The sequence below is a fragment of the Myotis nattereri genome (assembly GCF_964212035.1).
Source record: "Myotis nattereri genome assembly, chromosome: X".
NCBI lineage: Eukaryota > Metazoa > Chordata > Mammalia > Chiroptera > Vespertilionidae > Myotis > Myotis nattereri.
The window spans coordinates 153,233,310-153,260,550 of record NC_138078.1 but is presented as its reverse complement, the minus strand read 5'-3'; the positions used below and the strand labels follow the sequence as shown (position 1 = coordinate 153,260,550).

Genomic DNA, 27,241 nt, shown 5'->3' with positions numbered 1-27,241 from the left:
AATATAGAAATGTTTTGATCTTTGCAACCATAGTAAAACAAAGACTTATATTTTTGATATTTATTTTATATATTTAAATGCCATTTCACAAAGAAACATCAACCCAAAAAATGAGTTCACGTGTCACCTCTGACACGCGTGTCATAGGTTCGCCATCACGGCTACAGTCCGGCTTTTGCGGGATATGTACCCAGAGTCCCCACACGTGGTATTTTGTGGAAGAGCCACACTCAAGGGGCCAAAGAGCCGCCTGTGGCTCGCGAGCCGCAGTTTGCCGACCAGTGGCACAGATTCACGTGTGGGCGCGCACGTACAGTGCGATTGAAACTTCGTGGCCCATGCGCAGAAGTCGGTATTTTGTGGAAGAGCCACACTCAAGGGGCCAAAGAGCCGCATGTGGCTCGCGAGCCGCAGTTTGCCGACCACTGATCTAGGCGATCCGCTGTGTAAACCATGCATTGCATTGTTGAGAAGTCTTAGTACAAAAAAAGCTAACTCTCAATAATTTCTATAGATTGCACGTTGAAATGGTAAGACTTCGGCTAGATCGAGTTAAAATAAAATATAACAATCTTGCCTGTTTCCTTTCACTTTTTAAAGTATAGCTTCTAGAAAATGCTACATTCCATGCAGGGCTCACATTCTATTCCTAGACTCCTCCATAGTAGGTGCTTCCCCATCAGGAGTCTTGGAATGCCCGGATGTCCCTTTTGAACTCTATTTCTGGTAATGCTGGTACTCATGGTCACGGCCTAGATGTGCCGCCTCACTGAGGGCTGGAAAATGGCAGCGTTCTATTATTGCTTCACATACTGGCCGCGGACTGTTGGAAAGCAGACCGGTTCCTTTCCTATAGGAAAGGCAGGGAAAAGCCTTGAGTCTTTTTCTTTCTTTGCCAGATTTCAAATGATGTGGTTTTCCCCAACATCCCTCCAGAACACATCAGTTTTTGTTGTTCATCCTCACCCGAGAATATTTTTCCATTGATTTTTAGAGAGAGTGGAAGGGAAGGGGAGAGACAGAGAGAAACATCGATGTGGGAGAGACACATCGATTGGTTGCCTCCTGCACGCACCCTGACCAGGGCCAGGGATGGAGCCTGCAACCGAAGTACATGCCTTTGACAAAACTTGAACCTGAGACCCTTCAGTCCAAGGGTGGATGCTCTATCCACTGAGCAACACTGGCCAGGGCGGGTCAGTTTGTTTTGTGTACCTTTATGAACTCATGGATTTGAGCAACTTCTGTGTTTATATTTATATTCGTTGCAGTTACCCTCACTGATGCTCAGAGCAGCCCATGTTTATCCAGTTGGGACTTCTCCAGGCCGCTGCCCAGTCTCTGGCACGGTCCCAGCAGCCCGTGTATATCCACACGCCCCTCACACGCTCTCCCTCTTCACCTGGAACCCACGATTTCTCAAAGGAGCCTCAGTCCTTTTAGTGGGAAAAGGTGTTTAGAAACCACAGTCTGTGAGCTAGTGGTGCTCATTCCCATTGGTAATTGTTTCTGAGCCTTTTCCGTGGACAGAACTAGGGAACTTTTTGAGATAAAATTCATATCAGTTCACAGTCCTACCTATAACTCACCAGATCACAGGTTTATTAGGAAGAGTTGTAGCTCGGGAACAACCAGATGGACAAGGGGAAGAAGTGAGGGGCCCCATGCCCTGTCCAGGCATCCCCCTCTTCCCGAAGCTCCCATACTTCTAATTCAAGTTCAGCGCCACACTCTCTATCCAATCTCAGCAACGTTACATTCGCATTTCCTTCCTCCCATGCCCCGAATCCCAGCTCTCAACAATACCAAGTACTTTTGCTTGAGCTCACAACACAGAAAGGACAGTTTCAGCACAAGGATGAGGTCACTGAGAACAACGTAATGTGGTTTTGCTTAGGGTAAACCCACTAGGGCTTATATAATCAATTTATTGTGTCTTCAAGTCACTAGGAATAGCTCCTTTCTGTATGGGTGTGCTACCAAGTGAAGACAGGTTTGTTTCATTTTTCCTTTTGATTCCCAGGCATTGCTTCTGGTTTATAATTATACGAACTCTAAAGTCAAATCTTTAGGGCCATTCAGAGGCTCGCCCTTTCATCCCTTCGCCCTGCAGCCTGTTCTCTCCCCGAGGGAATTTTTAAGGCAGATGTATGTTTATGCCTAACTCCCCATTCCCCGGGTAAACAGTAGGAAACCACGGATACTCTTCTTCCTGTCTCCCATCTCAAACAATCTGGCTCCCGACCAAGTTGTTCGAATCATTTCTGTAAACCCATTTTACTGGCCTTGTTATTTATTTCATTCTCTCCATCACTCCCACCTGCCAGAAGTGACTGCCTTAAAAAAAAAAAATCAGCAAACGATTCACAGTGGTTTTAACTCTGTGGTGGGGTGGGGGGTGGGGGGTGGGAGGAAAGGCTGGCTTGCGATGGCAAAGAGCCTCCAAGTCTGAAATGCTGGGGCGTTTCTTATAATCAGAAAAATTAATAGACCAAAACCACTTACCTGTCAGCTGCCCTGAGTTCTGTGCATCCCACGCTTCATTTGGTGCCCCAAGTCTCCCCCAAAAGGGGTTCCCTTGCTCACTCCACGCTGCTTCCTGGCAGTGCTGGGTTCCGTTCCCAGCCATGCCCGGCTTTCCCACCTGCCAGGCGGGAGTTTGCTGACCCCTCCCCCTCCATGTACTTCAAGACCCTCCCTTCCAGCACATAATATCCCCAGCCTCGTCCCTGACCCCAGAGCCCGCTTTGTCTGCTCTGCCTACACATTGTCAGGGTTCAATGCCGGTCTGGGCCGTGCTCAGGGCATTCTGAACACAAGTGGACTTGAAACTAGTTATCAAATCTTTGGAAGAGCCAGGGGAATGTGAGTCAGGGACCACAGCGGAACCACTACCACCACCGCTTCTCATCACCTACAAAGCTGCAGACTCAGTGTTGTAAGGCTGGTCTAGTTACTCCAACTGGTCAGCGTGTCTCCCTGCAGCCACTAGAGCAGGGAGATGCCTCTACCTTACTCTGCCTTCCAAGCCGAACAGATTCCTAGCTGCAAGGGAGTTTAGTAGTTTTCGAACCTCTGCAGCTAAGGAGGACCTAAAAGGAAGTGGGACGGAAATGGAGGGCCAAGTAACAGTCCCCAATGTGGATCCTGCAGTAGAGGAGCAGTGAGGTCAAAGGTATAGGCCTTGACTATCAGGCCATGCGTTTGTACTTAATCTAGAAAGTGACCAAAAAACATGAGGTCGGGAGGGTGAAAACACACAACGAAAGCCCAATTTCTGGAGATAAAGGGCTGGCCACGACGGAACTGCTGTAGTCCCTCAAGACCAAAGGCAACGCAAACCTGACCAGGGCTTCAAAGAAGATGGGGGAAGATGAGGATTTGAGACGTCAAAATATATGGCCACAAATTGGGCTTTCAGAATAAGACTCCAAATCATATTCTGAGTATAACTCCCCTGAAATCCTCCAGTCTGCTTTGGTTCAGAGACTATACGTTGCCTTACAGTTGTCTATAGGAGATTTGCCATCAATAGCACTTTAAAAATATCTGTGAGAAGCCAAGATGGCAGGGTAGGTAAACACCTGTACGCACTGCCCCCCACAACCACATCACAATTACAACCAATACAAAACAACCATCATCCAGAACCGCCGGAAAGCTGGCTGAGTGGAAGCCCGACAACTAGAGAAGCACAGAAGAAAGCGCACCGGGTTTGGCGGGAGGTGCTGAGGTGCGGAACAGGCCGGGCCGGCACCCACGTGGGCTGCCCTTTTAATCGGGAGGGAGGTCGTCTCTGTGGAGGCCGCCCGGAGGAGCAAAGGGTCCCAGCCCCACACCAGGGTCCCAGAGCTGGGAAAAGATGTCCCTACAACGACAGGCTGTGAAAACCAGCGGGACTGGGGCTGAGGGACACAGAGGCTGCTGGAGGCCCAGCTGCTCCTCTTAAAAGGCCGGCGCATGAACTTACATGGCCAGGTTCTTCCTAGTTCCAGCGCCGGGACCCAGACGCAAACCGGGAGGAGCTGGACTGTCTGGCATCAGGGCAGGAACTCAGAGGCGGCTTTCTCCCAGGCACGGTGCTCGCAGGGGTCACTGTTCCTGTGCTGGGACCTCCCTGGTAGGAGGGCTGACTGGCAGCCCTACCTGAGTCCCCATCAGCCTGGAGCACACTGTCAGCTCCGCCCAAGTTGTTTGCAGCAGCTTTTCCATATGAATGGCTGGTCCTGGCTCTCAAACAAGCTGCAGCTGGTGACAACCTGCCCTAAACCTATCAATAAAAGGCCCAAGACCCTGCTCTAGCACCAGCCCGCCTTGATTCACAGCTGGGCCTCCCTCCTGCACAGCAGCTCTCCCACTGTAGTCCCAACTGGTCCTCACAGCCAGTTGGCCTGGAGGTCAACTCCTCCCAGAGACGCACTTACAGGGCCCAGCTCAGGTGACTGACGGGGGAGGCTGAGCCACTGGGAAATAATGGAAAACTCCCCCTACCTGCTTAAAGAAATAGACTTCCAGGTCCAGGAAGCACAGAGAACCCCAAACAAGAGGAACCCAAAGAGGCCCACACCAAGACACATCATCATTAAAATGCCAAGGATTAAGGACAAAGAGGAAATCTGAAAAGCAGCAAGAGAAAAGCAGTTAGTTACCTACAGGGGAACACCCATACAACTGTCAGCTGATTTCTCAACAGAAACCATGCAGGCCAGAAGGGAGTGGCAAGAAATATTCAAAGTGATGAATAGCAAGAACCTACAACCAAGATTACTCTACCCAGCAAAGCTATCATTCAGAATTGAAGGTCAGATAAAGAGCTTCACAGACAAGAAAAAGCTGAAAGAGTTCATCACCACCAAACCAGTATTATATGACATGTTGAGGGGTATTCTTTAAGATGAGGAAGAGTAAGAAGAAGAAAAAAAAGATTAAAAAATGTGAACAAATGGCAATAAATACAGATCTATCAACAGTTGAATCTAAAAATCAAGACAAACAAAGAAGCAATGTAATGAACAGAATGGTGAATAAACAGAATCTGAGGCATGGAAGCATGGAACAGACTGACGAATCTGGATTGGGGGGTGGGGAGAGGGCAGGAAGAGATCAAGCAAAGATCTTACCTATGGACACAGACAACAGGGTGGTGAAGGCATGGGCTGGGGCAGAACCGGGTGAAGGGAGGCAATGGGGGGAAGAAGGGGGAACATCTGTAATACTCTCAACAATAAAGATTTTTTTTAAAAATCTGACATTTTAGGAATACATAGGACACAACAGACTTCAATGTTCTCCTTTCTTCAACAGGTTTATTGCCTTTTAAGAAAATTTTTGTAAAATATAAATACAAAGGCAGAGAATTTACTTACAAAGTTAAAACACAGATTTCAAACATAAACACACAATTCAGAAAATTTTAGTTTTATGTACATTTTCAAGCAACCTCAACATATTATGTTAGTTTTCAATATTTTACAGGGTACAGAAAAAAATAGCTCAAAGTCTTCTTTAAATAAGAGCATAAAATGTTTAAACATATAAACAATCCGGTTTGATGCGTGAAAACTAATTTCACAGCTTTTAAATTAGGATATAAAAGTTTCATACAATTAGTTGTTGTGTGTGGATATGGTTTGAATTTATATTACACGCCACTGGATTGCATCCAATAGCATTTACCTGACCCGAGCAGGTACTCTGTAAACAAAACATAAAGTTACAACATCACCGAATTCACCCCCAAACCAACCACGCAGTTGCGACCACACTACATGGTTGCGGCCTCGGCCATCCATCGGAGCTTTTGTGTGAAATTAAGTCAAAGTGTTGCGCTCCCTTTCCTCATTTTTTTTTTCCTTAAAAAAGAAAAGCAAAGAAACAAATCTTCCAAGAAAAAAAACACAAACATATCCCAAAGCGTGTGTGCATGGACAAGTAAAGGAACGGTATAACAACTTCATAAAAACTGACTTAAAAGTTTAAAAAGAAAACAAAAACACGTTGCGAAGTCCTTCCGACTGGGCCGTTTCTCTTATATAAAGAAGAGATATTTCCATATGTAATAGTGTCCTTTCTTTACAGAAATAGCCGTATTATGACACATATGCACAAGGATTAACACTATGACACACTGTACAGGCGGCCGGGCCGGTTCACCAGTAATCGTCTGAGCCCGTGTCGCTGGGGTGCAGCCACTCCACGGTGGAGCCCAGCAGGCTCTGCAGCTCGCCCGTGAACTCGACCAGATCCAGGAGCTCCTTGCTTTCGGGGTTAAAGGCCTCCAGGTCTTTGGAGCAAGAGAACAGGAGACTGGCCGAGACCTGCCGGTAGAACTCGGCCTCGGCGATGGTGACGATCTCCACGTTGGGGAAGTTGCAGCGGAAGATCCGGGAGGACATCTTCAACTTCTTCAGCACGTCCGACAGCAGCAGCCAGTTGCGAGGCCTGCGAGGGCAAGGAAAGCCGTTCCAGTGCCGGGCAACGTGCGAAGCGCTTGCGAAGCGCTACCTGCCACCCCGGGAGCTCGGGCCCAGGTGGGACAGGGCCACTCCCTCTGCCTGGACACCACTCGCCCCAGCACTTCCCGCCCAGAACAGGGAATCTAGTTCTTGCCACTCTCTTCTGGCTGCATCTCCATTTATCAAGAGGCCGCTTAGGGCCCGGCCCGCGTGGCTCAGTGGTTGAGTGTGGACCAGGGAACCAGGAGGTCACGGTTCGATTCCCGGTCAGGGCACAGGCCCGGGTGGCGGGCTTGACCCCCAGTGTGGGGCGTGCGGGAGGCAGCCGATCCATGATTCTCTCTCATCACGGATGTTTCTTTCTCTCTCTCTCTCTCTCTCTCTCTCTCCATCTCCCTTCCTCTCTGACATCAATACAAATACATTAGGAACAAATAAAAGAGGCCCCTTCGGGAGGACCAAGCAACTCAGCCAGAAGCCGAGCAGCAGTTGTGAAGGAGCCGCAACAAACTGCTGCGTCACAGGCGCTGGCGCTGATGGAAACTGACTCAGGTCCTCGCTCTCCAAGGGAGGGGGCCAGGCACAGCCGCCTCCCATTTCTCCTCCCTCCACCCTCACAGATAGAGCATCATGAACACAGGCGGGCTCTCCTTCCTCTCCCACGCCCGCACCCCGGCCCGCAGTGCGCCTGCGGAGGTGAGCTACCTTCCTCACGCACGTCCTCGCCGCCCTCTACGGTTCCTATTACTGATACGACGTCACTGTGTCCATACTTATTTCCCGCCTTGGGGCCCGAGGAGGGTGTTACTCATTCAGCACCATGTGGACACAAAGCAGAGAACACAGTCTCCTCACAGGTCCGCCACAGGCCTCGGGCACAGGGGCACTGCCCGGCCACGGGAGCCACACGGGATCTAACCAAATCTGATGACACACAAGAGCCCGGGCGCCTCACAGCGCTTTTCCTCATCGGATACTAGAAGGGCATGTCCCCAATGACATAGTGGAAACTTCCAGTCACTGACTTCCAGGTCCTTTGAGCTCTGGGGGTGCATTCTTTTTTTAAAAAAATATATTTTTATTGATGTCAGGGAGGAAGGGAGAGGGAGAGAAATATCAATGATGAGAATCATGGACCGGCTGCCTCCTGCAGGCCCCACAGTGGGGATGGAGCCCGCAACCCGGGCCTGTGCCCTGACCGGGAATTGAACCGTGACCTCCTGGGTCATAGGTCAATGCTCAACCACTAAGCCACACCAGCCAGGCTCTGGGGGTGTGTTCTGATGAGAGCAGTTACCAACCATGCTGTGGTCCCATCCCCACCCCTCTTCAGGGAAAGATCTGCATTTTGAGTTTGAGGTACACTTTGGAATTCCCTCACCCACCCATCCTACTGTTTCAGGGGATTTCTAACTCCGCCCCCCCAAGAGCAGCTGAGCCAGTTCCCAAGCACACGACAGCCATGCTCACCCCTGAGCGACGGACACTTGGACGTTGTAACACGGTAAGAGGGGGCTTTCTGAAAACTCGAATTCGAACACATCACTGTAGGCCTCGTCATCCTCCTGCAGGTCCTCTGGCCCCGGGGGGTTCGCTAACACATCATATCCACTTTCATCGTCTGGCTCTAGAGGAGGGCGAGCGAGAGAGCGAGAGAGCGAGGCATCAGTCACAGCCAGACTGTGTCAGAGAAGGACTCAAAGACTCTTTCCCAACGAGCCCCGCCTGTGGCACCCACACCCTCACCCCCAGCAGAGAAATGGTCCGAAAGGCACGCGTTTCCCGCGGAACCAGAAAGAGTGATGCTGCTCACCACACACGGAGCTGCCATAAAACTCCCAGAAGCTGCTGGAGTCCTCGTCGCTGCGGCCCTGCAGGTCTTTCAAATAGTCTGGGGAGAAAGAGGGTAAAGCTGCTGGTGAGGGCCAGGTGCGGGAGGCCGGGGGGCATCTCACCCCCAGTCCACCCAGGGTGCATCCTGTCCCACACCGTTCCCTGCCCGCCCCTCCCCAACAGGGACGGGCCCCCCTCGCCCTCATCAGCCCCTCGCCCAGCAAACCAAAGCTAGACGGGCAAGCTAAGGATGTTTTCCGCCTCTCTGCATTCCGTATCTGCTCTTTCCGAAACTAACGACACGGCGTGACCCAGTAAGTAAACGAGATAAACACGGGTGGACCCACTGAACGAGTGGCCAGGAGCTCGGGGAATCCCCACCCCGGGGTTTGAATGAGACCATGGCGTGAACTCTGTCGTACCTGTTAGAAACCTTTCCATGAGTTCGCTGTGCGTCATCTTCATGATGGTTCTACCTGAGTACGTAGCCAGAGTGGGGTCAGCACCATAGGAGAGGAGCAGGCGGACGATCGCCAGGTGGTCGTTCTCGACCGCATCGTGGAGGGGCCTGGGGGACATGGGCAGAGGGTCAGTTCCCGCGCACAACGCTGGCCTCTAACAACACTGACACGTGTGATGCCACTGACACTCCCGAGAGGGACACTGAGGCAGTGACTGGCCCAAGGTCAAGCAACGTGTCTACTATTCCAGGCCTAATTCTCAAAGGCAAATGTACCTTAATCCAGGGCCTAAGGAGGGACACAAGCCAAAATGAAAATGTTTTCAATGAACTTAAGTAGTTGAGATAACTTACAGGAGAAAAAGCCCACCATTGTGGAAGCCAATACAAGCAAGCCCTATGCCGTTATAAGAAAAGCCCAGCCTTGCTGGAATGGCTCAGTGGGTGACCATTGACCTATGAATCAAAAGGTCACAGTTTGATTCCCGGTCAGGGCACAGGCCCGGGTTGTGAGCTCAGTCTCCAGTGTGAGGGCGTGCAGGAGGCAGCCGATCCATGGCACTCTCTCATCATTGATGTTTCTCTCTCTCTCTCCCCCTCTCCCTTCCTCTCTGAACTCAATAAAATAAACAAAAACAAATAAAAAAGCCTCATCTGTTTTTTAAAAGGTGCAGGGCCCTCTCACCAGTGTCCACGGATGGGAAATGCTATTCGGAAACCGTAAACACATTTCCCTTTTGCTGCTGTTATGACTGTCGGGGAAGGCCTCGTGCCCCGCTTCCCAGCAGCACCCCATGAACCAACGTCTCCAATTACTCAGGCAGGCTCGACATTTTCAGACTTTTGTCCATGGGAACATTGCAAACTTTGAAAGTTCTTCCTAAATTTGCCAGAAAGGTCTGGTCGATTCCACCATCCATGTGCTGCCATGTGACTCTCCATCTTTCCTTCTGGGGTTGCCCATGTACCCTGAAAGCCACTGCCTGTGCCCCGCAGCCCGCAGGGCCAGGCTGCCACCAAGACCTGCAACTGACCTGGTTCCGTCCTGGGCACTGCAGTTGACATCAGCACCGTATTCAAGAAGGTGTCGCACGATGTTCAGCCACCCCCTGGCACAGGCTTCATGCAGGGCACAGTATCCGGCATTGTCGCGGTGGTTCACGTCACAAATCTTATTCTCCAAGCAGTACAAGACCACCTCCTGCGGGGAGCAAAGGGGGACCGCCATCAGACCTCCACACAATGCACCTGGTCAGGGTGGCTGAGGCACCCATCCTTGGGTCCGAGAGCACGTGTGAAGGGCTCAGTGATGGAGAGAGTGTCCTCTGGGCTCTGCAGGCTGGTGACTGTACGTGAAACCAGCAGCTTGGCCCTGGGCAAATTACCCTTGAACTTCTCCTCATGTCCATTTCCTCCTGAGACAGGAGAGCCATGGAAGCTGGAAAGGCGGCGGGAGGATGCCATCAGCTAGCTGAGGCCTCAGGCCAAGGCTTGGCTTGGCCGGGACAGGTGTCCGGCTCTAATCTCTTAGATGACACATGGACAAGTACAGCCTGCGGCGCACACGCTCCCGTTCATATGTTGAGTAGAGGAGAGCAAAGCTCTGTCTGTGCATCACCAAGAAATGACACAAAATGCTTCGCATACACCCCTGGCCCCATTTTGCCTCACCGTCCACCCACTTGGGGCTGAATGAATAGCATGTTCATGTTCACTTCAGTGAACGACAGGGACTGAGATACCATACACTGGCCCTTTCTCAGAAGGAGTTCTGTCAGCAGTTCGCACCAGCATCGCTGGATTTTTACTCTTTGGCGTGTTCACAGCACTGGCCAGCAAAAGACACGCTTTACTCCTTTCCTACCAGCCACGCCCAGCAGATGGCCCGACACATGCTCCAGTGGGTCGGGGTTGCCGCGTGGGTCACGGCAGGCCTCTCCATGACAACTCTTCAAGGCCCTTTGCGGGACATGTCAATCAAAGGTGACCCACCACTTGGGAGCTAACCAGAATGTTCCACATGAGAAGTGAAGGCTGCGTGCTGGTGAACGTCCCCTGTGGCTTCAGGTCAGTGCGGCAGCTCCCTTCCAAAAACAAGAGGAGGAAGGGACAAGCCATGCCCACAAATGCGCTCTCCCTTCAGATCCTAACCTGCCAGCAAGCCCACAATCCTCTGGGCTCCCAGGCCACCTGCCCCGAGCCCCGGTATCCAGGATACCGCATGAAGCTGCTGCTCTTTTAGCAGGTCCTCCCCAGCCAGGCTGGAGCGGGCGGCTGCAAGCTAATGAGCTGTGTGCCCCGCCGGGGAGAGGCCCCGTCACGTGGTCTGGGATCAGGTCTGAGCGCCACTGACTGCTGCGCACAGATCAATTTCCCCGGGGCCCGGTGGCCTGTCTGGTGGCCTGTCACCCGGGCTTTATTTGCTCTGACAATTATGGCCCTCACCTGGAAACGCTCGTCGCTGCCAGAGCTGAGCGGAGGGCACCCAGAAATGAAAGGGCAGCAGAGCCAACGGGCAAGTCAACTCCTTCCCAGGAGGGTGGCAGGAGGCAGGAGCAACCCACAGCCAGGCCAGCCGTTTTGCCACGGGCTGTCCTAGCACAGCCACGTTGCTGTCACTATGTACACAGCACTGCTCGTTTCAATGAGCGTGCCTTCTGTCGCCCCATGCCATGCCACAGTAACCCGTGACGTGCCAGGAAGGGAAGATGGCACTGTTCTCATTCAACACTTGGGGCAACCAAACTCCAGAGAAGTTGAACCCCAAGTTCAATGAACATGAAGTCCTGGAGCTTGAACTCGGGGCTTTTGGTATCTGGGCAGCTGGCAAGGTTCAAAAGGCCCCAGTGAAAGGGACGCAACCCAGCCGTGACGAGCACCCGCAAGCCCTCTGTCAGGGTCAAGTGGGCTGACTACCTTCTGCCCTAGAAATGGGAGCGCTTGCCGGGCAGCCCACCCGTTCCCAAACAAAATCACAGTGTTTTCGTTGGACAGTTCTCTGTTAAGCGGCTATAAGCCGAATGCCATTAACCACAAAATGTAACCATAAAGGCCATAAACCCGACATTGTTAATTAATTAAATGCCTCATTAACTTTTTAAAAAACATGATTTATTCAATTCATAGAAAATTTAACCATCACCACTAAACGCGCAAGCATGTGGTTGCACATTGGCCTTTTAGCCTACGAACCAGAAGCCTTAACTGGGAGGGAAGGTTTGGGCGTCTCTGGCCAAGCGAGTCGTCTGTTTAATGCAGAGGGTGTTTGCAAACCTCAGGAAGCAGCTTAGCAGGACATAAAGCTCAGACGGCCTTTGACTGCACCTGGCTCTTCAGCACCAAGTCACGACGGGAAAGACTAACTCCAGGAAAGCCCGCCCCGCCCCGTGCGTCCAAACTACACCTCCAGCGGGTTAAGCAAATTGTCCTTCAACTTTCAAAGGTTCCAATTGCCACATCTCCTGACCAGCTGCCGTCCTGACATAAATTCTGCCTAAAGAAATCCTCGAAAGTTGGGTTCGAAGTTGAAATGGTTCCCCCAGCAGTGAAATGTTCACCACCAGAACCGGTGACCTGCGCAATTTACATATGGAAGCAGCTGTCCGGACACAAACATTCCCAAGGTCTCAGGAGCCATCAAAGGTCTGGGAGCCTAAAAAGTATGGTCAAGGGCGCCTCGGCCCAAGCCTCCGACCCACCGGCTCTACAAAACTCAAATGGAAGCTTCATGGAGGGGCCAACAAGGGCCTCTTGAGGTCTCTGGTCCCAAAGGGAGACTGGTGGGAACAACGCCAAGATCAAAGGCAAGGCCAGGAACCCCGAAATCCACACATGTAGAGCAGGCTGTCCTCCTGCCTCCCCTCCCCTCCCCCCACCTCCAGTGTGTGCTGGAGACACAAGTCTATTTTCTCAACCATAACTAGTCAAGGATGCACACGTGGCCCGAGGGGTCCAGCCCAGTGCCACGGGCAGTACCCACCCGGTCCTCCCAGTTGCTACGACCAACTCCAGGACGGACATGTTGACAAAAGCAAAGCACATACAACCAACAAGCACTGTTTCCAACAGCTTCCCCACAGTCATGCCTCGGGGGCCCGGAGGTGGGAGCCCACTGCGCCATGGGAGCCGGGCTGTGGGAGCCAGAGCTGCAGACAAACCCTGCGGCCCTCAGCCACCAGGGCCTGCCACCGGAGCTTCTCCGCACCTCCTCTCTCAGCTTGCTGAGCTGCATTTTATTTTCCCCATTCAACTCCCAGAGGGCTGATGCCAGCATAAAAAAAATGCCTTTGCCCTGTGGGCTATTACATCACAATTTCAACTGACAGGCGTGGTGGGGGAGCCGCTGGGGCAGAGGGAGTCATCTATCTCTCGGAGGTTAGCTGTGCAAAGGGCAATTCCAGTGCGAGCCCAGCCGGCCTGGGAGAAGGTGGGGGAGGGGCGGGAGGCGGGGGAGGGGCTGGGCTCGCAGGATCACTCAGTACCTGCACAAGTTGTCATTTAACCCCTCTGGGGCTGTTCCCTCATCCGAGAACGGGATCACATTAGTGATTGGCACGGGGAGAGGTGGAAAGGGGGAAATGAGTGACTTTGGGTCATACGGGCTTAGAAACACAGAAGGTGTCTTTCTTTGGATATTGCACCAGCGCCTCAGGGCATGCCAGATGGGGATTTGGGGTCAGTGAGGGCAGTGATTTGGGGGCAAAACCTGAGCTCCCCTCCCCATCAGCCCTGGGACTCTCTGTCACGCTCAGAAAGAGGGCTCAGGTCTCCCCCACCCCCTACCTGCACAGACATTTCCTGCCCGCAACCCAAAACAGAGCCAGCAACTTCTTTCCCCCATGCTGATCGGAATCCAAAAGGGCTCATTAAAATTCCCCCCGTCGCCAAGCCCTGGGTTATGTCAGATTTCATATCAGAGATAAGTGAGCGGGATGGAAGGATGCCAAGCCGCCTGCGTGCCGGGACACGGCCTGCACATCACAGGCCTTCCTTCCACACCGCGGCTGAACAGGCCACCAGAGAGAGACGGCAGAGGAGCCGGCGACTCCGACAGCCTGTGGACCACCCCCTGGGGCGCCACTCCCAGCCCTCCCCCGGCGCCAGGGGCGGCCGCCTGGGGTTTGGTGGGGAAGCCGGGGCCCCAAGGACACTGACCTCGTAGCCCAGGCGGGCCGCGCGCTGCAGGAGGGTCTCGCCCGCGTTCTTGTTGACAATCAGCCTCCGTGCCTCGGGGGGCATGGGGCGCGACTGCGTGGCCTCGGGTGGGGAGCTGGAGCGAGGCAGCTGGGAGGACTGCGACGCGGGTAGCAGTTGCTGCAAACGGTCAAAGGGCTTCTGGTCCTGCTTGGCCGGGGACAGATCGTAGTCGGAGCTGGACTCGGGCCGCTTTCGGACTCTCCTGACGGTCACCTGTCACAGAGGGGGCAGCGCACACGCGTGAGGCCGGCAGCCTCCCCAGCCTCTTCCCTGGGCGGTAAACACCCGAGTGGAGGTGGGCAATTTCCCTGCTTTTGGTGCGGGGAGGGATGCTGGGGGCAGGGATTCCATTCTCGCTACTTTGCAACTTCACTACCACCCAGGAGCCATGCCCCCCACGATGGGGGAATGATCCTGGGAACAGAGTCCAGGCAAAGGAAAGCCTGGTGCCCAGAAGCAGGTGTCCCCCAGGCCCAGGGATGGGCGAGGGGCAGACGTACCTTGCCGTCAGCATTGTCCACGTAGTAGTCCCCGGGCAGCGGCAGGCTGCGCCGCGGCTCCTGCGGGATCAGGTGCTTGGTCTTGCACAGCCGCTTCCCGGACGGCTTCTCGCCGTCGGTGTATTTCTGCAGCAGCGCGGCCTGGCAATCCTCCTCCTCGTCCGTGCACAGCACATCTGTCTTCGGGTTTTCTTTAATTTTCGGATGTTTGGCAGGCGGCCTCGAGGCTGGCGTGCAGCTTGGCTGAGTCTGCTTTTTGCCGCTCGCATTGGGGGATGAAAGGCCCTTCATGGGCGGAGAGGCGGCGAACACAGGCAAACCTGGACGCGGAGGGCGAGAGGGGGAGAGGCGGGCGTTACGGAGCTGCAGCCGGAGCGGAGCGGAGAAAAGCCCATTGTCGGCGCCCCTCACTAGAGCAGCTTTGGGTTATCTTAAAGATACACCAATTACGTTTTCAAGGCGTTGATATTTTAATTAGCCCACATCCAGACGTCAAATAGGTTAACCCACAAAGCACTGTGGTGAGTTTCTCCAGGGGCGCTCTGGCTCCCACCCCACGGGGCCTGGGAGCCTACAACCTGCCCGAGCAGGGCCAGGGCCAGTCTGGGTGCTGAGGACCCAGCGGCCAGACACGCCTGAGGCTGAGTGAGTGCCCGGGGGTCACCCAGACTCCCCGGCACAACCCAGGAGGAGCAACCCAGGAGGTCCAAATGCCGCCTCTCAGCTGTGCTCCTCACTGTACATTCCAGAAGGAAGCACGAGGGCTGGAAGGACATCATGGAAGAACTCCCCGCCTGCCGCCACCTACATCGCTCAGGTCCCCCTGGAGGGCCCTTTCCCACCCCCAGGGTGGCCTCCGCTTACCTTGCTCATTGTCACTGCACTTGAGGGCCTCTTCCGCCCAGCTTCTGTTGCCTTTGGTCTCTGCCCTTTTCCTGCCAGGCTTCTCTTCGGAGAGGCTATTGCCCTGGGCTGTGGCCTCAGGCTGACTGGCCTGGGTCACTTCCTTCCTGCCCTGCCGGCCAGGTTTGCTGTCTGCTGCCGACACCTGCTGCTCCCACTGTTCTCTAAGGTGCAGCAAGTGGCGTTGCTTTTTAGGATGCAGCCCTGTTAATTCAATGCACACCTTCAGGTTGGTCAGCTCATTATAATGTGGGTCTTCTAAGTGGTTAGAGGAACTGTTTGTCATTTCCCTCTCAGGCCAGTCATCTAATGGAGAAATAACTACAAATTAATCAAAAAGCCTCCCGGGAGGGGGAACCAACTGTCTTACCCATCACTAACGGGGGTGGGGGAGGGGAGGGGGGGCACTAGCTCTGCCTCTGGCTTTGGGGGAGGGAGGTGTGAGCGGGTTCCCCAGGGCTCTAGGGCAGCGCCAGAAGCATCCACTGCACCACCCAGTGCCGCCCCGGGGCCGCTAAGCAGGCAGCCGCCGCTGACCGCGCTCACCTTTGGAGACGCGTCTGCGCTTGGCTTTGAGCAGCGGGTCCTCTGACAGCTCCTCTCCGGGGGCCTCGGCGTGGGTGCTGTCACCCGAGGCTCTGCGCTTTCTGTCCAGCTGCAGGGCGGGGCTGCCCGGCACATCCGCGGCGGCCTGCTCGCTGGGCGGCGCGCTCACTGGCTGCCTGTCCGCCAAGTACTTCTCCAGGGACAGGTCCTTGTTCTCCGGGGGCTCGAAGGGGTCGTGTTTGTTTCCAACACCATATTCACCTGGGGGTAGGGGGACAGTGACACAGAAATGAAGGCCCCAAGGTCACCGTGAGAAGGCAGGATTGGAGAGCAGGCAGGCCCTCCGTGACCTGAAACGGGGCACGTGATGAAACAGCCCCCACCTGCTACATCCCTTCGATGGCGATCAGGCCCCCTCCAGGGCCTTTTCTCACAGAGATGGGTGACCCCAAAGCAAGATCCAACCAGGCCACGGCCATGGCCACGGCCCCCCCCGCCCCCCCCCCCCCGGGTAACAGGGGAGATGGTGAAGGAAGAGGAATGGGGGAGTGTTGGGGGCCAGGGAGGCTGGGAGGAGGGGTGTGGCCCACACACAGGGTCAAGTTCAATTTCAAGGAAAGGAACTCAACCTGATCCCTCCCCTCTGTTCTCTCTCACCCACGGAGGGGGGGGGAGTGCATCGCTGCACCACGCACACCCACAGGACCTTCCCAAGGCAGGAGGCCACCCCTCCCTCCATCAAGTCACCCCTGTCCACGCGAGGCCACCATTGGCTGAACTGCCTTCCTCAATCACCTCAGCCCATCTCTCCCTACGAGCCAGCTCAGCGGCTACTTGGCTGTTCCCAGTTTTTCTAACACACAGACAATTCCCAAACCACCATGGGGATGTCCAGGTGCTCCCCCCACTGACCTGCACGTCACCATAACACTGAGCTAATGACACCATCCATGTCCATTTCTGGGCGAAATCAACACACTCCTCACACGCTGACCGCTTCCAATGTCACCTCCAGCCTTCTCTGGGGGGCATTCCCGGGGCCCAGGAGCAGTCAGTTCTGGGGACAAGTGTCATCTGGCCTTGGCTAGCCTGTGCTCTTAATGCTGGGCCCTGTAGGTGGGGCAGTGGGAGCCGCATCTACTCTTGCAAAGGATCGAGGGCTTGCCCCCGCCACGCGGGTCCCCCCTTGTGGCAGCGTGGTGGCAACGCCCCAACACAAAGCTGGCAGAGCCGGGGGAGCCACTGCTCACCCCCATCTCCAGCCCGTGCAGCGCTTTCCAGCCCGGCCCCTTCAGCTGTAAAGTGGGGACATGACCGCGAGCCGCCTCCCGGGCGGGCGTCATAAACAGGCCCAGCCGCACCGGGGAAGCCGGGAGAAATGGCTCCAACCAAAGGGCACCAAGCCTCTGCAACCAGGTGGAACCGCAGCCCCAGATGCACTACATTTAAGGACATAAGCCCTCCTGGTCACACCATTCAACTTTGCCAGTCCATTCAGCCATCCCAGAGAGCCCCTGGGAGGGCCTGGGGAGCCATGGGAAACTAAGCGTTTTCTTAACCATCACCACATGCAATTTTAAAAGTGTACTCCCCCTCCCCCCCTTTAGGCAGGAAAGATGTCCAAACCAGGTGGTTGGCAAGCAGAGGTGACAGGGTGATGACACGCGCCTTCCAAGGCCACGATCAGGCCGGGGCTGGGCCTGCATGGGCCCCGGCCAGAATGGGGTGCTCAGCCCATCACCCCGCCCACACCTGCGCTGCCCCTGAGAGCCGCTTCCACACTCTACCTTTCCGCTCCAGGCCGTGGGGACCCGAGCATGGACAGTCCCAACCCCGCTGCAGAGGCACCTTCCTCGGGGAGCTGCTTTCCCACATCTTCGCCCTCACAGCCACCTTCCTGACAGCAGGGCCGGCCTTGCCCACCGGGGACAACCACCTGGAGGCTTTGTGATGACTTAGTTCACGTGTCAGCAGGCAGGGACTGGTAAGGCTGCCTGGGCGTGGAGGGCGCCCCTCCCCCCCTCCCCCCAGCCACGCACAGGCCTGCATTCCTGCCCTGTCCCCAGGGGCCCTGCAGGGTGATATTGCTGGCTCTTCCTGAAGTGTCATCAGGAACCCCCCATTCCTAAAGTTGGGGCTCACTGCCATCCCCCCCGCCCCCCGCCCACACATAAACTTTAGTTGCTTTCTTCCCCATTTTGCACAAGGATCTTTTCCCAAACTCAGTGCTCCACCCTTCCCCATCCTCTAGGCTTCTCGGGCAAAGAGCCCAGTTCCCCCCTGCCGCCCGGGCCTGAGAATAGCCCGCAGGACACCCTGACCGCCGAGGCATGCATGGCCGCCAGCTACGGGGCAGAGGCTCCGGGTCACATTCCTGCGCACCGCCTGGGAGCTCCTACAGGAGTCTCCCAACCACAAGCCACAGGATCACCCTGGAGGGCAGAGGAGATGTGCCGATAGCGGCGCAGGCCTCACAGCACCTGCACTCTTCCTGCTCTCGGCCCTTCTGCCAGGGGCAGGCCATGTGCTCCCGGCCACTTGGTGTAAAGCAGATGTGACTGTGGCCGTGTTGTTTGTGGTTTAACACTTATTTCATCCCTGCAGCCTGGTCATATGACTCAGCACATACATCCCATAATTTATCATTGTTATGCCATTGCATTATTTTGCAGCAGCATTGCCATGGCAACATTTACAAGTCACCGTGGCAACAAAGCACCCTCACCACTGGTGAGCCATGCCCAGTGAGCCCGACACAAGGTGGCAAGGCTGCCCATGCCCGAAGTCCCCCTCTCCGGTAACCACAGCAGCCCCAGCAAAGGCTAAGCTTGTGAACACACCGTCTACAGGAAAGACACGGCGATCTCTGTTCCCAACTCAAAGCAGTTTCCAGGACTCGCAGGTGCCCAGCCAGAAGACAAGTTTCCTGAGCAAGAAGTTTTGTGGAGCCCTCTGACTCCCGCCTCCTGCAGCTCCTGCCCAGGCGCCGCCACTGAGCAGGTCCTGGGGCTGCCTTGGCCGAAGGGCTGGCAAAGGAGCTGTCACTTCACATTCGCGGTGAGATGGACGCATGCCTCCTGCCCTCCCCACCCTCAAAACGCCGCTGATGGCTCCTATTCAGAAAGTCCCAGGCTAAGGAGGCTCCTGACTCATCGGCTGAACTTCTAAAATAAAAACCTCACTCAGCCACCTCCCTCGCAGACCAAGAATGAGTGAGAATCCTGGCCATTGTGTTTTCAAGTTCATTCACCTTCCCCGAGCAGGCCCCTCCGTGCAGGCTGCACCCACCATCTTAGAAGCTTCCGGTGCCTCCAGGAGTGGAGGGAAGACTGTCTCGGGAGGGGCAAGGTGCCTGGAAGGCGCCCTGAACCCTCTTTGTGACCCCTGCCTGCTCCAGCCCCCACGTGCTCAGAGCTCGGCTCTCAGCCACAGCGCTCTCATGAGAAGAGAACCAATGGCGGGGGGGGGGGGGAGAACCAATGAGCCCACATGGGCTCAAGCCACAAGGCCAGAAGGAGAAAGAAGGCCTCTCACCTTCCTCAACCTTTTCCCTGCCCCCAGTGGCCATGGGTGGCTCGCTTGGCCATGTCCTGGGAGCCCCACTGGCCTGGGCTTGGAAAAGCGTCAGGAAGGCCTTTCTGAATCACCCCGGGCTTGGCCCGCCTTCCCTCTGGCCACACCGAGTTCTCATTTCCAGGTTCAGCAGAACAGACTGGGGAGGACACCAACTTCTCCGGGAGCAAGGCCGGGGTGAGGCCGCTGAGATGTGAGGGGTGTGCGCCACGTGGGTCTGGCCATGTCACTGGAAAACCAAAGGGCAGGAAGACTGGAGGCTGGCTCATTCCCACTCCTTGCAGCCTCCCTCGCCATCCACCCAGAGGGCTTCTCCCTGGCAGGCGCTTTTCCTTCTTCAAAGAAGAACCTGCCCAGGAGCCGGCCTTGCCCACTTCCACCGGGTCTCCCCAGGGAACTTCCCGGAGAGCTGGCACCCGGGGGCCTCGGACGGGAAGGGTATGTGCCTGGTGTGGGCATGAGCCGCCCGGACCCTCCATTTCACCAAGTCAAGCCCGTGAGGCCAAGGAACAAGGACACCTTCACTTCAGGTGCATCCAGAACCCCTGATGCTCAGGTAAGGCCCCTGACAAGCAACAGCAGCGCCTTGTCCTGGACGAACGCAGGACACATTGGTCCCGGTGTGGCCTCCTCACAACCCTGGCCACAGGCTGCTGCCGACCCCCAGGGTGAGCGCTCCTGGGCCACAAATCCTCCCCAACTCCATCAAGTGTGCAGAGGAATGGCAAACCTCTGACATTTAAAGGCACAGCGCTCCCAATCACACCCATCATCCCAGACTGTCCTGTCTTGGGGGGGTGGGGAGGCTTTTGCACCCACTCTCTCAAAATGCCCTACTTCCCCATCACCAACGCATCGGGCAGAGAAGTCATGTGAGCAACCCCCAAAGGCCACCGCAGCCGTAGACCAGCTGGTGGGACTGAAGAGTGGCTGGAGGAAAGCGAGCTGTCTGTCCACATTTTGCCTCCAAAACAGGAAACACACTTTGTCTAGTGGGAAGAAGCCCTTCATTTACATGGTGCGCCTCCCCATGATGACAAGCAAACCCGCCACAGAAAAGGAGTCTGCTCCTCAGCCTGCATCGCATTCAAACAAACCCTCTGCGTCTGGGAGAGCACAAGCCCTCTCTCTTCCAGACCAGACTGTGCCTGCGGCGGCGGGAGACACCTCTGGCTACAAGTATCATTCCGCTGCTACAAAAAAGAACATACACGGGCCACACCCGCTCCTAGTCTCCGGCTGCCGTCCTGCTGTTACACTGTTACTAACTACAGGACACAGTCTTCCACAGGTGCCTCGTTCCCGGGGCCACAATGTTCAGAAGGCTCGCCTCCGCGGTCCCACACACAAGCCACTCGGGTTCACTTACATCGCTCACTGTCATTCTGGTCAGCAATGGCCTCCTCCAGGGCGACCAACTTTGGCTTTTTGTCCTGATTTCCTTTCAAGCTTTCCCACTCTGCAGGGCTGAACTTGCACGCCTCGGAGTCTTTGGTTGTTGGGTGGCCACCTTCTCTCTCTTTCATCTCCAACTCTGAGAAGCGCATCATTGCACGCTAGAAAGAGAACGAAGATGGAAACAAAAACAACACCTTACCATAAAAGCTATTTCATTTGCCTTACCTTAAAGGAAAGTATTTTCAAAGAAAAGTTTGCCCAAAACCAACCACAATTTATGATACAACTGAGATATTTTAAAATTTAACAGATAAAAATTTAAGAGGATCTATATGTAAGTAGTCACACATTCTTTATTCATAAAGCCATATGTATAGATACGTATGTGCTGTGTATGTATAGCCATACATACACTCTTGCATAGAGACAGACATTCTCTCTTGAAGGTAAATAAAACAGAACGAAAACACAACGCAAAGAAAACAAAACAAAAACACAACAGAAAAGAAAAAGTGCACAATGAATAAAGACGACCATGGCCCACAAACTTCCCTTGGTATTTGGAAATGAAATTTAACTCAAAAGGTTTATGGAAGATTCTAGTAATAAAAATTTGAAGAACTGACCTCACAGTAAGCAGCGGGTAGACATAAAATACTGTCCTCTTGTAATCCTTCCATCTATGTAATTAAATGGATGAAGTTATCTAAATGATCCATTGAGTGCCCATTTTAATTTGGCTTTATTTATCTTTTAATTAAAAGTAAAATATCTTAAGGAAATTCCTATACAACATCTATCATTCACTAGCAAGTTAAATACATACTCTATCCCTTTAAGCGACTTTTATTTTTTTTTTTTGGTGAAAAAAAACTGCACGAATCCCACAGACATGCGGCTGCTACACACCTCCACCAAGTAGCGCGTCAGGCATCCTAAGTAGCACTTCTAGGCATATTCGTTAACGTACAGTCACGGCAGAGAAATTAAAGCAACTGATAGGTAAACGTCATGCAGTCTTTAGCCTTCACACTCATTAACTTCCTTTATCAGCATCTGAGTGGCGTTCTTAAAATCTACAGAATAACTTAAAATAACCAGGCACATGAACCTCCTCAGTGCCCCCCCTCAGGTCCCCTTACTGGCCACCTTTCATACATTTAAATTACCATAAGCTTCATAACCACACCTGCCTTACCAGACCCCCCCCCCACGTCCCCCCACCCCCATCCCTTTACACATTACAAAGCTGACAACTGGTCAAGTCGCTGAGATTCGGGGGTGGGGCTCACCTGCAGTGCCCGCTGCTCCCGGCTCAGCTGACTGGAATCTGCGTACAGTTCGGTGGTGACACACTTGAATCTGTCACCCACGTAACCAGCGGAGTTGGCGATTCTCTTGGCCAGCTTCGACGGCTTCGGCTTCAGCACTTTGCCATCAGATTCTGCCTCATCAGCTCCATCTTTGGTATAGGTGGGGGTGACGTCCACACTGGGTGGGGCACCGCCCACACAAAACGGTTTGGGGTCCTCTGGGGTTTTACCAAAAGTCACAGCAGGGCCATCGCTCCCGACTGTCGGCTCCAGGAACGAGGCGGAGACCGGCACCCCCAGGTTCTCCTTGCTGGGGCCCGCTGGAGCGCCCTCCTTGCTTAAGCTGAAGACGGCCTGGCCCGCGGCCTGTTTGAAGGCATAAGCTTCATGGAAGTCACTGATGCGCCCCAGCTCCTCTCTCAGGGCCATGAAATCGCGGTGCGACTGCAGGGCCGGCTCGGCCGCGGGCTTGGCGGGCTCAGGGGTCTGGCCGATGCCGTCGGCGGCGAAGCCGGCTTTGGACACGTTTGCGTCGGGTTTAGTGTCTGACTCTTCCCGAAGGTCCACATACACGAGCTTGTCGCTCTTGATGACCGTTTTGCCTGGATTCCAGCCGGGGCTGGGCTTCAGGTTCTTGTCGGCTGGAACGTCTGGGTGTAACTTGGTGCTGCTCGCTTCCAGCAGATCGAAGCGGCTCCGGAGGGTGGGGTCCTCGTAGCGGCCTCTCTCGTGGGACCGGGACCTCCTCTCGGGCTTCTCCTCCTTCGCGATCTCGATGGGCGTGTGAGGTATCAACATGGGATGCACCATGCCCAACCCCAGCGCGTCCTGGTAGGTCACAAACTCCGGCCGGCCGGTGGGCAGCCCATAGGGCAGGCCGGGCTTGGGGGCCAGGTGCCCGGGAAAGAGACTGCCGTTGGGCAACAAGACCGGGTGAGGGTAGACAGGTCCCTTGCCGTGTAAGGAGAGGGGGCTGATGGCAATGCCCTCGGGCGCCGGGTAGGGGAGGTAGCTCCTGGGGTAGGGGATGGGTGGGGACCTGAACGCCTCGTTCGGAGAGAGGAAGATGGAGCTGGGCGGGAGGCCATTCTCGCTCGCTTTGAAGCTGGGGTCTGGGTTGCTGGCTTTGGTGCCCTTGCTGCTGGCCCCGCTGTGCTTGGCGGGCGTGGTCTGGGGCTGGCCCACGTGCTGGATGACGGACGGCGTGGTGTCCACGGAGCTCCTGCTGGTCTTGCTGCCATCGGCATTGGCATTGGCATTGGGGGCTGGCGACGCGGAGGCCGGGCGGCCCGCGCCGGACACCGCCCCCGAGACGTTAGTGACCACGGTGTCCGTGCCGCCCATGCGAGGACACGAGGAACTCCGCTGCTGCGGGAGGGCCCAGTCCAAGGCCTTGTTCTTGAGCGGCAGGCCCTTGCCATTGTTCTCCTCGCTGGGGCTGGGCCCAGGCACCACCCAGGACGAGGGCGCCGTGCTGATGATCTCAGATCTATAGATAGCGCAGCCGCTCCCCGGAGGGGATAAGGTTTCCTTGGGCATCTCGCCCCCGGCCAGCACGAGGCCACTGGCGGCCCTGCTGTGCACCAGCACCGTGGGAGCCATCTTCTTCATGTGCTCGGCTTTGGACGCGTCTGCGTCCACCACCTTCGAGGACAAGTCCAGCGGCTTATCGGTGACATCTTTGGTAATCGTCTGCTTCTCCAAGAGAGGAGGGGAGCCCCCGTCTTTCCTGTCCTGACCCGCCGTTTTCCGAGGGTGCCCGGGCACCGGCTGTGCGCTGTCCGTCCCCTCTGCCACCTTCGGGTACTTGGAGAGCCGGGCCACCGGGAAGTCTCCGCTGACCGTCATGTATGGCTTCGACAGGGTGACGGAGGGCGACGTGGAGATGCGGGCGAAATGCTTGTGGAACTCGGGGTAGGCGTCCACCGTGGGCTGCGAGGGCAGGTGGACCCGGGGTGAAGGCCGGGGCGAGGGCGGCAGCAGGAGCGCCGCGTCCCCGGGCAGGCCGCTGCTGACCGGCTTGGCGGACGGCACCCGGGGCTGCTTGCTGCTCTGGATGTGGGGGTAGGCGTGGGAATCGACGGGGCTCCCGGGGTTGACGCCCATCTTCCAGGGCAGGCTCTTGTCGGCACAGTGGACCAGCGGGGGGATGGCCGGGGAGGCCGAAGGCGTCGAGAGCCTCATGGGCGAAGCCAGGGATGAGGGGATGTGGGGGCTGACGTAGTGGGGCGGCGGCAGGTAGAGGAAGCGCTCCCCGTTGGTGCAGACGGGGGAGTAGAGCGGCTGGGCCAGGCTGTAGGACTGCTGAGGTAGCAAGGCCTTGTACATGTTCAGGGGGTACTTGTTTGGCGAGTCCAGGAAAGGGTAGATGGCTGGCGTGGCCCCCTCCATGTAGGGGTTGACCCAGGGCAGCCGCAGGTAGCTAGCACCATTGATGTTGAGAGGGCTCTGCTTGTCGCCGGCCGGCCGGTCCAAGCCCAGCGCCTCTGCGGGGGGCACCGCGCCTTTTTGTATTCCGGGTGGCGTTTTGTAGATGGCACTGAAGCCATTGGGGGCTTTTCCAGAGACGGCGGAGGCCTCCACCGTCTCGGGGGTGTTGGGTTTGAACTGCACCTCTGGGTTTCTTTCGGAAGAAAACCCGAGGCCGCCGAGGGAGCTGGCGGCGGCCTCCCGGCCCTTCTCGGAGCCCAGCCCGCACAGGCTGGAATAGACGATGTTGCCCGGGACCCGCAGCCCTTCCCGAATGAGGCCGGTGCGGTCCATGCTCAGCGCCGTCAGGCCATCGAGCCGGTGGGCAGTGGTCGCGTCCACCTTGGCGGAAGAACACGGGGGTTACTAAGACATTCCTCCCAAGCACCCGGCCGTCCCAAAGAGCGACTGCCACCTGCTCAGCAACACACCAGGCGCCTCAGCATCTGAGCAGAAAGGGGGGAGGAGGAAAGGGTGCGGGTTCTCCGGCGCCCTCCCCCCTCATCCAGAACCCTTGGCTGCCAGCTCCACTAGGGACCCACACGTTATCAGTCATCTATTAACTCTGGGAAATGCACCTTCTCAGCAAAAAAACACGGTGCCGCCACGGACACACACTAACTCCACGCCTCTCAGTAGGGCCTTCACAGGGTCCAGAACTCAGACTAACCCTCCGTGGCCCGTGGGGGGGGGGGGGGCGCCATGCTCACTGGGTCTTTCCTGGATGCTATTTAACATAACAAGAAACAATCTTCAGCGGAGGACTGGAGATGGCTCATTTCTAAATCAATAAAGAGGCCAGGGGTCAAACTGCGGTTGCATCTTTTGACTTCCTCTCCCTGGTGTCTGAGAAGCTCGTGCGTTTCAGATTTTACTGGAAACGGAAACCCTAAGGATCTATTTGGAGGCTGGCAATCTCTCTGTCCGGGAGCATTGATGTGGCACACAGCTTAGCGAGGAAAAGGCGGCACATCTCCCACCCGGCTAGGGGACGTGGGCACGTCGAAAGGAGCACTCGGCCGGGACCCGGGGTGGGTGGGAAGAGATGAGGTAAGGTGAGGGCCTAGTCCTGCGGCAGACAGAGGCTTCCCACTGAGCCCTGCCCTGAAACACCGGGCTCCACCCCCACCCAAGCCCTTTAATGGTATGCAAATTAATGCACGATTGATTACAGATCACTGCGACTCAGATAGCACATCAACAGAAGCCATTCATCTCTTACCACGTTGTGGTTCAAGGGATTTTCTTCCCTCAGTTCCAGTCTGGCCTTTGAAGCGTCACCGTCATTTACAGGAATTTTCCTACGTGAAAGGACACACCGACTTCATGAAAGCATCCCTCGCTGAAGCCATCATTCCCAGATTGCCCCCAGAAAAGACCATTTCCTAATAACTCCATTTTTTTTCAACTGCCCTTAGAAAACATTCCTCCCCCACGGCCCATGGTGATTTAACTGGACCGCGGAAAACAGGCAGGACAACAGGAGGTGGGTCAGCTGAAAATTAAGCCCGGCCATTCCTCCAGCACAATCTTTTCTCCAGAGGTGCCAACCTGGGCTCTGCTGTCTTAGACGGCCCTTATAAGCTCTACATGAGGACAGAGATTAGCACACTGGTCAAAGCCCCACGCAGGGGACAGAAGGCTGGAGTGTACTGGCCACATCGACCACTTCCGTGTTACCCACGAGGGGAGGCTCTCAAAACTTTTCCCCCAAAGTTAGGTCCACGTCCTCCGAAACTGGTTTCCATGGTGATAACGAAGCCATATTTGATTGCCTTTATCAAAACGATGAGGGATAAACACTAATATCATACAAATGTCAGCTGCTCCCGGCTCCAGAGGAAGCCGCACGTCTGTGCCAGGCTGCGGCAGCCGCCCTGGGACTTGTTATCAGGGAGCATCGATAAAGCAAGCGCCTGGTGCCAACTCCCAAATCCCCAGGATAAAACCGCTGACAAGCAGCAGGGGAGCTCATCATTACCCCGAAAACCAGCCTCGATCATCTGTTTAGATGTCTCCACCCCACACCCCAAAATCACCGATTAGGAACTAACAGAGCTGTCAGCTGACTGAACCCAGGAGCCAACAGCCACGCTGAATGGGCCGCACAGGACGCCTGGAAACGCTGGGCTTAACCGCAGTGAAGGGTGGCTCTCTCCCCAGTTATTACTGAGCAAACTATTTGTTTTAAAAGCACATCGAATGCCGATCCACCTGGGCCCGCACTCCTGACATTTCGAGTTAAAGCAGCATATAGACTGGGATTAATTCTCCTTCATAAATATGAAATAATAAATTAAGAACGAAAGTGCACTGAAAGGCCGCTTTAGGGGCTAATCTTTTAAAGGGCGGCGATGCTTCGCTGAGCTGGGTTGCCTGTTAAAACTGTAAATCAGGGGCCGCCAGCGAGGCAAATCTTTCTCCCCCACCCCTTTCGGGGCCCACCGTGGCTGTGAGACCCGCGTGCTTCCCGACCTCCCAGCCCTCCCAGCCGGGCGCGGGCACTCACCTGTCTTCGTTGATCCCGCACATGCGGACCCGTTCGCTGCTCATCCAGCTGTGCACGTTCCCATACAGGGGGGTTGCTGAGAGCAT

General features: G+C 55.4%; 1 protein-coding gene across 4 annotated transcripts; it reads right to left on the bottom strand.

The window, feature by feature from the left end:
- Positions 1–5,281: 5,281 nt before the first annotated feature.
- On the bottom strand, positions 5,282–27,241 carry BCOR (BCL6 corepressor; the record flags this gene model as incomplete). Of its 4 annotated transcripts, none has more annotated exons than XM_081081160.1 (14): positions 5,282–6,441; positions 7,926–8,082; positions 8,269–8,346; positions 8,711–8,856; positions 9,783–9,949; positions 13,903–14,157; positions 14,445–14,764; positions 15,309–15,653; positions 15,894–16,154; positions 20,836–21,022; positions 21,491–21,544; positions 22,157–24,988; positions 25,869–25,947; positions 27,156–27,241. In XM_081081160.1, the coding sequence occupies 14 exons, from the start codon at positions 27,239–27,241 to the stop codon at positions 6,150–6,152; spliced, it is 5,259 nt and encodes a 1,752-aa protein (XP_080937286.1). In that variant the 3' UTR covers positions 5,282–6,149. The 4 variants fall into 4 exon arrangements, with proteins under 4 accessions (XP_080937286.1, XP_080937288.1, XP_080937287.1 ...); XM_081081162.1 differs by having other exon boundaries at positions 15,309–15,551; XM_081081161.1 differs by lacking the exon at positions 21,491–21,544.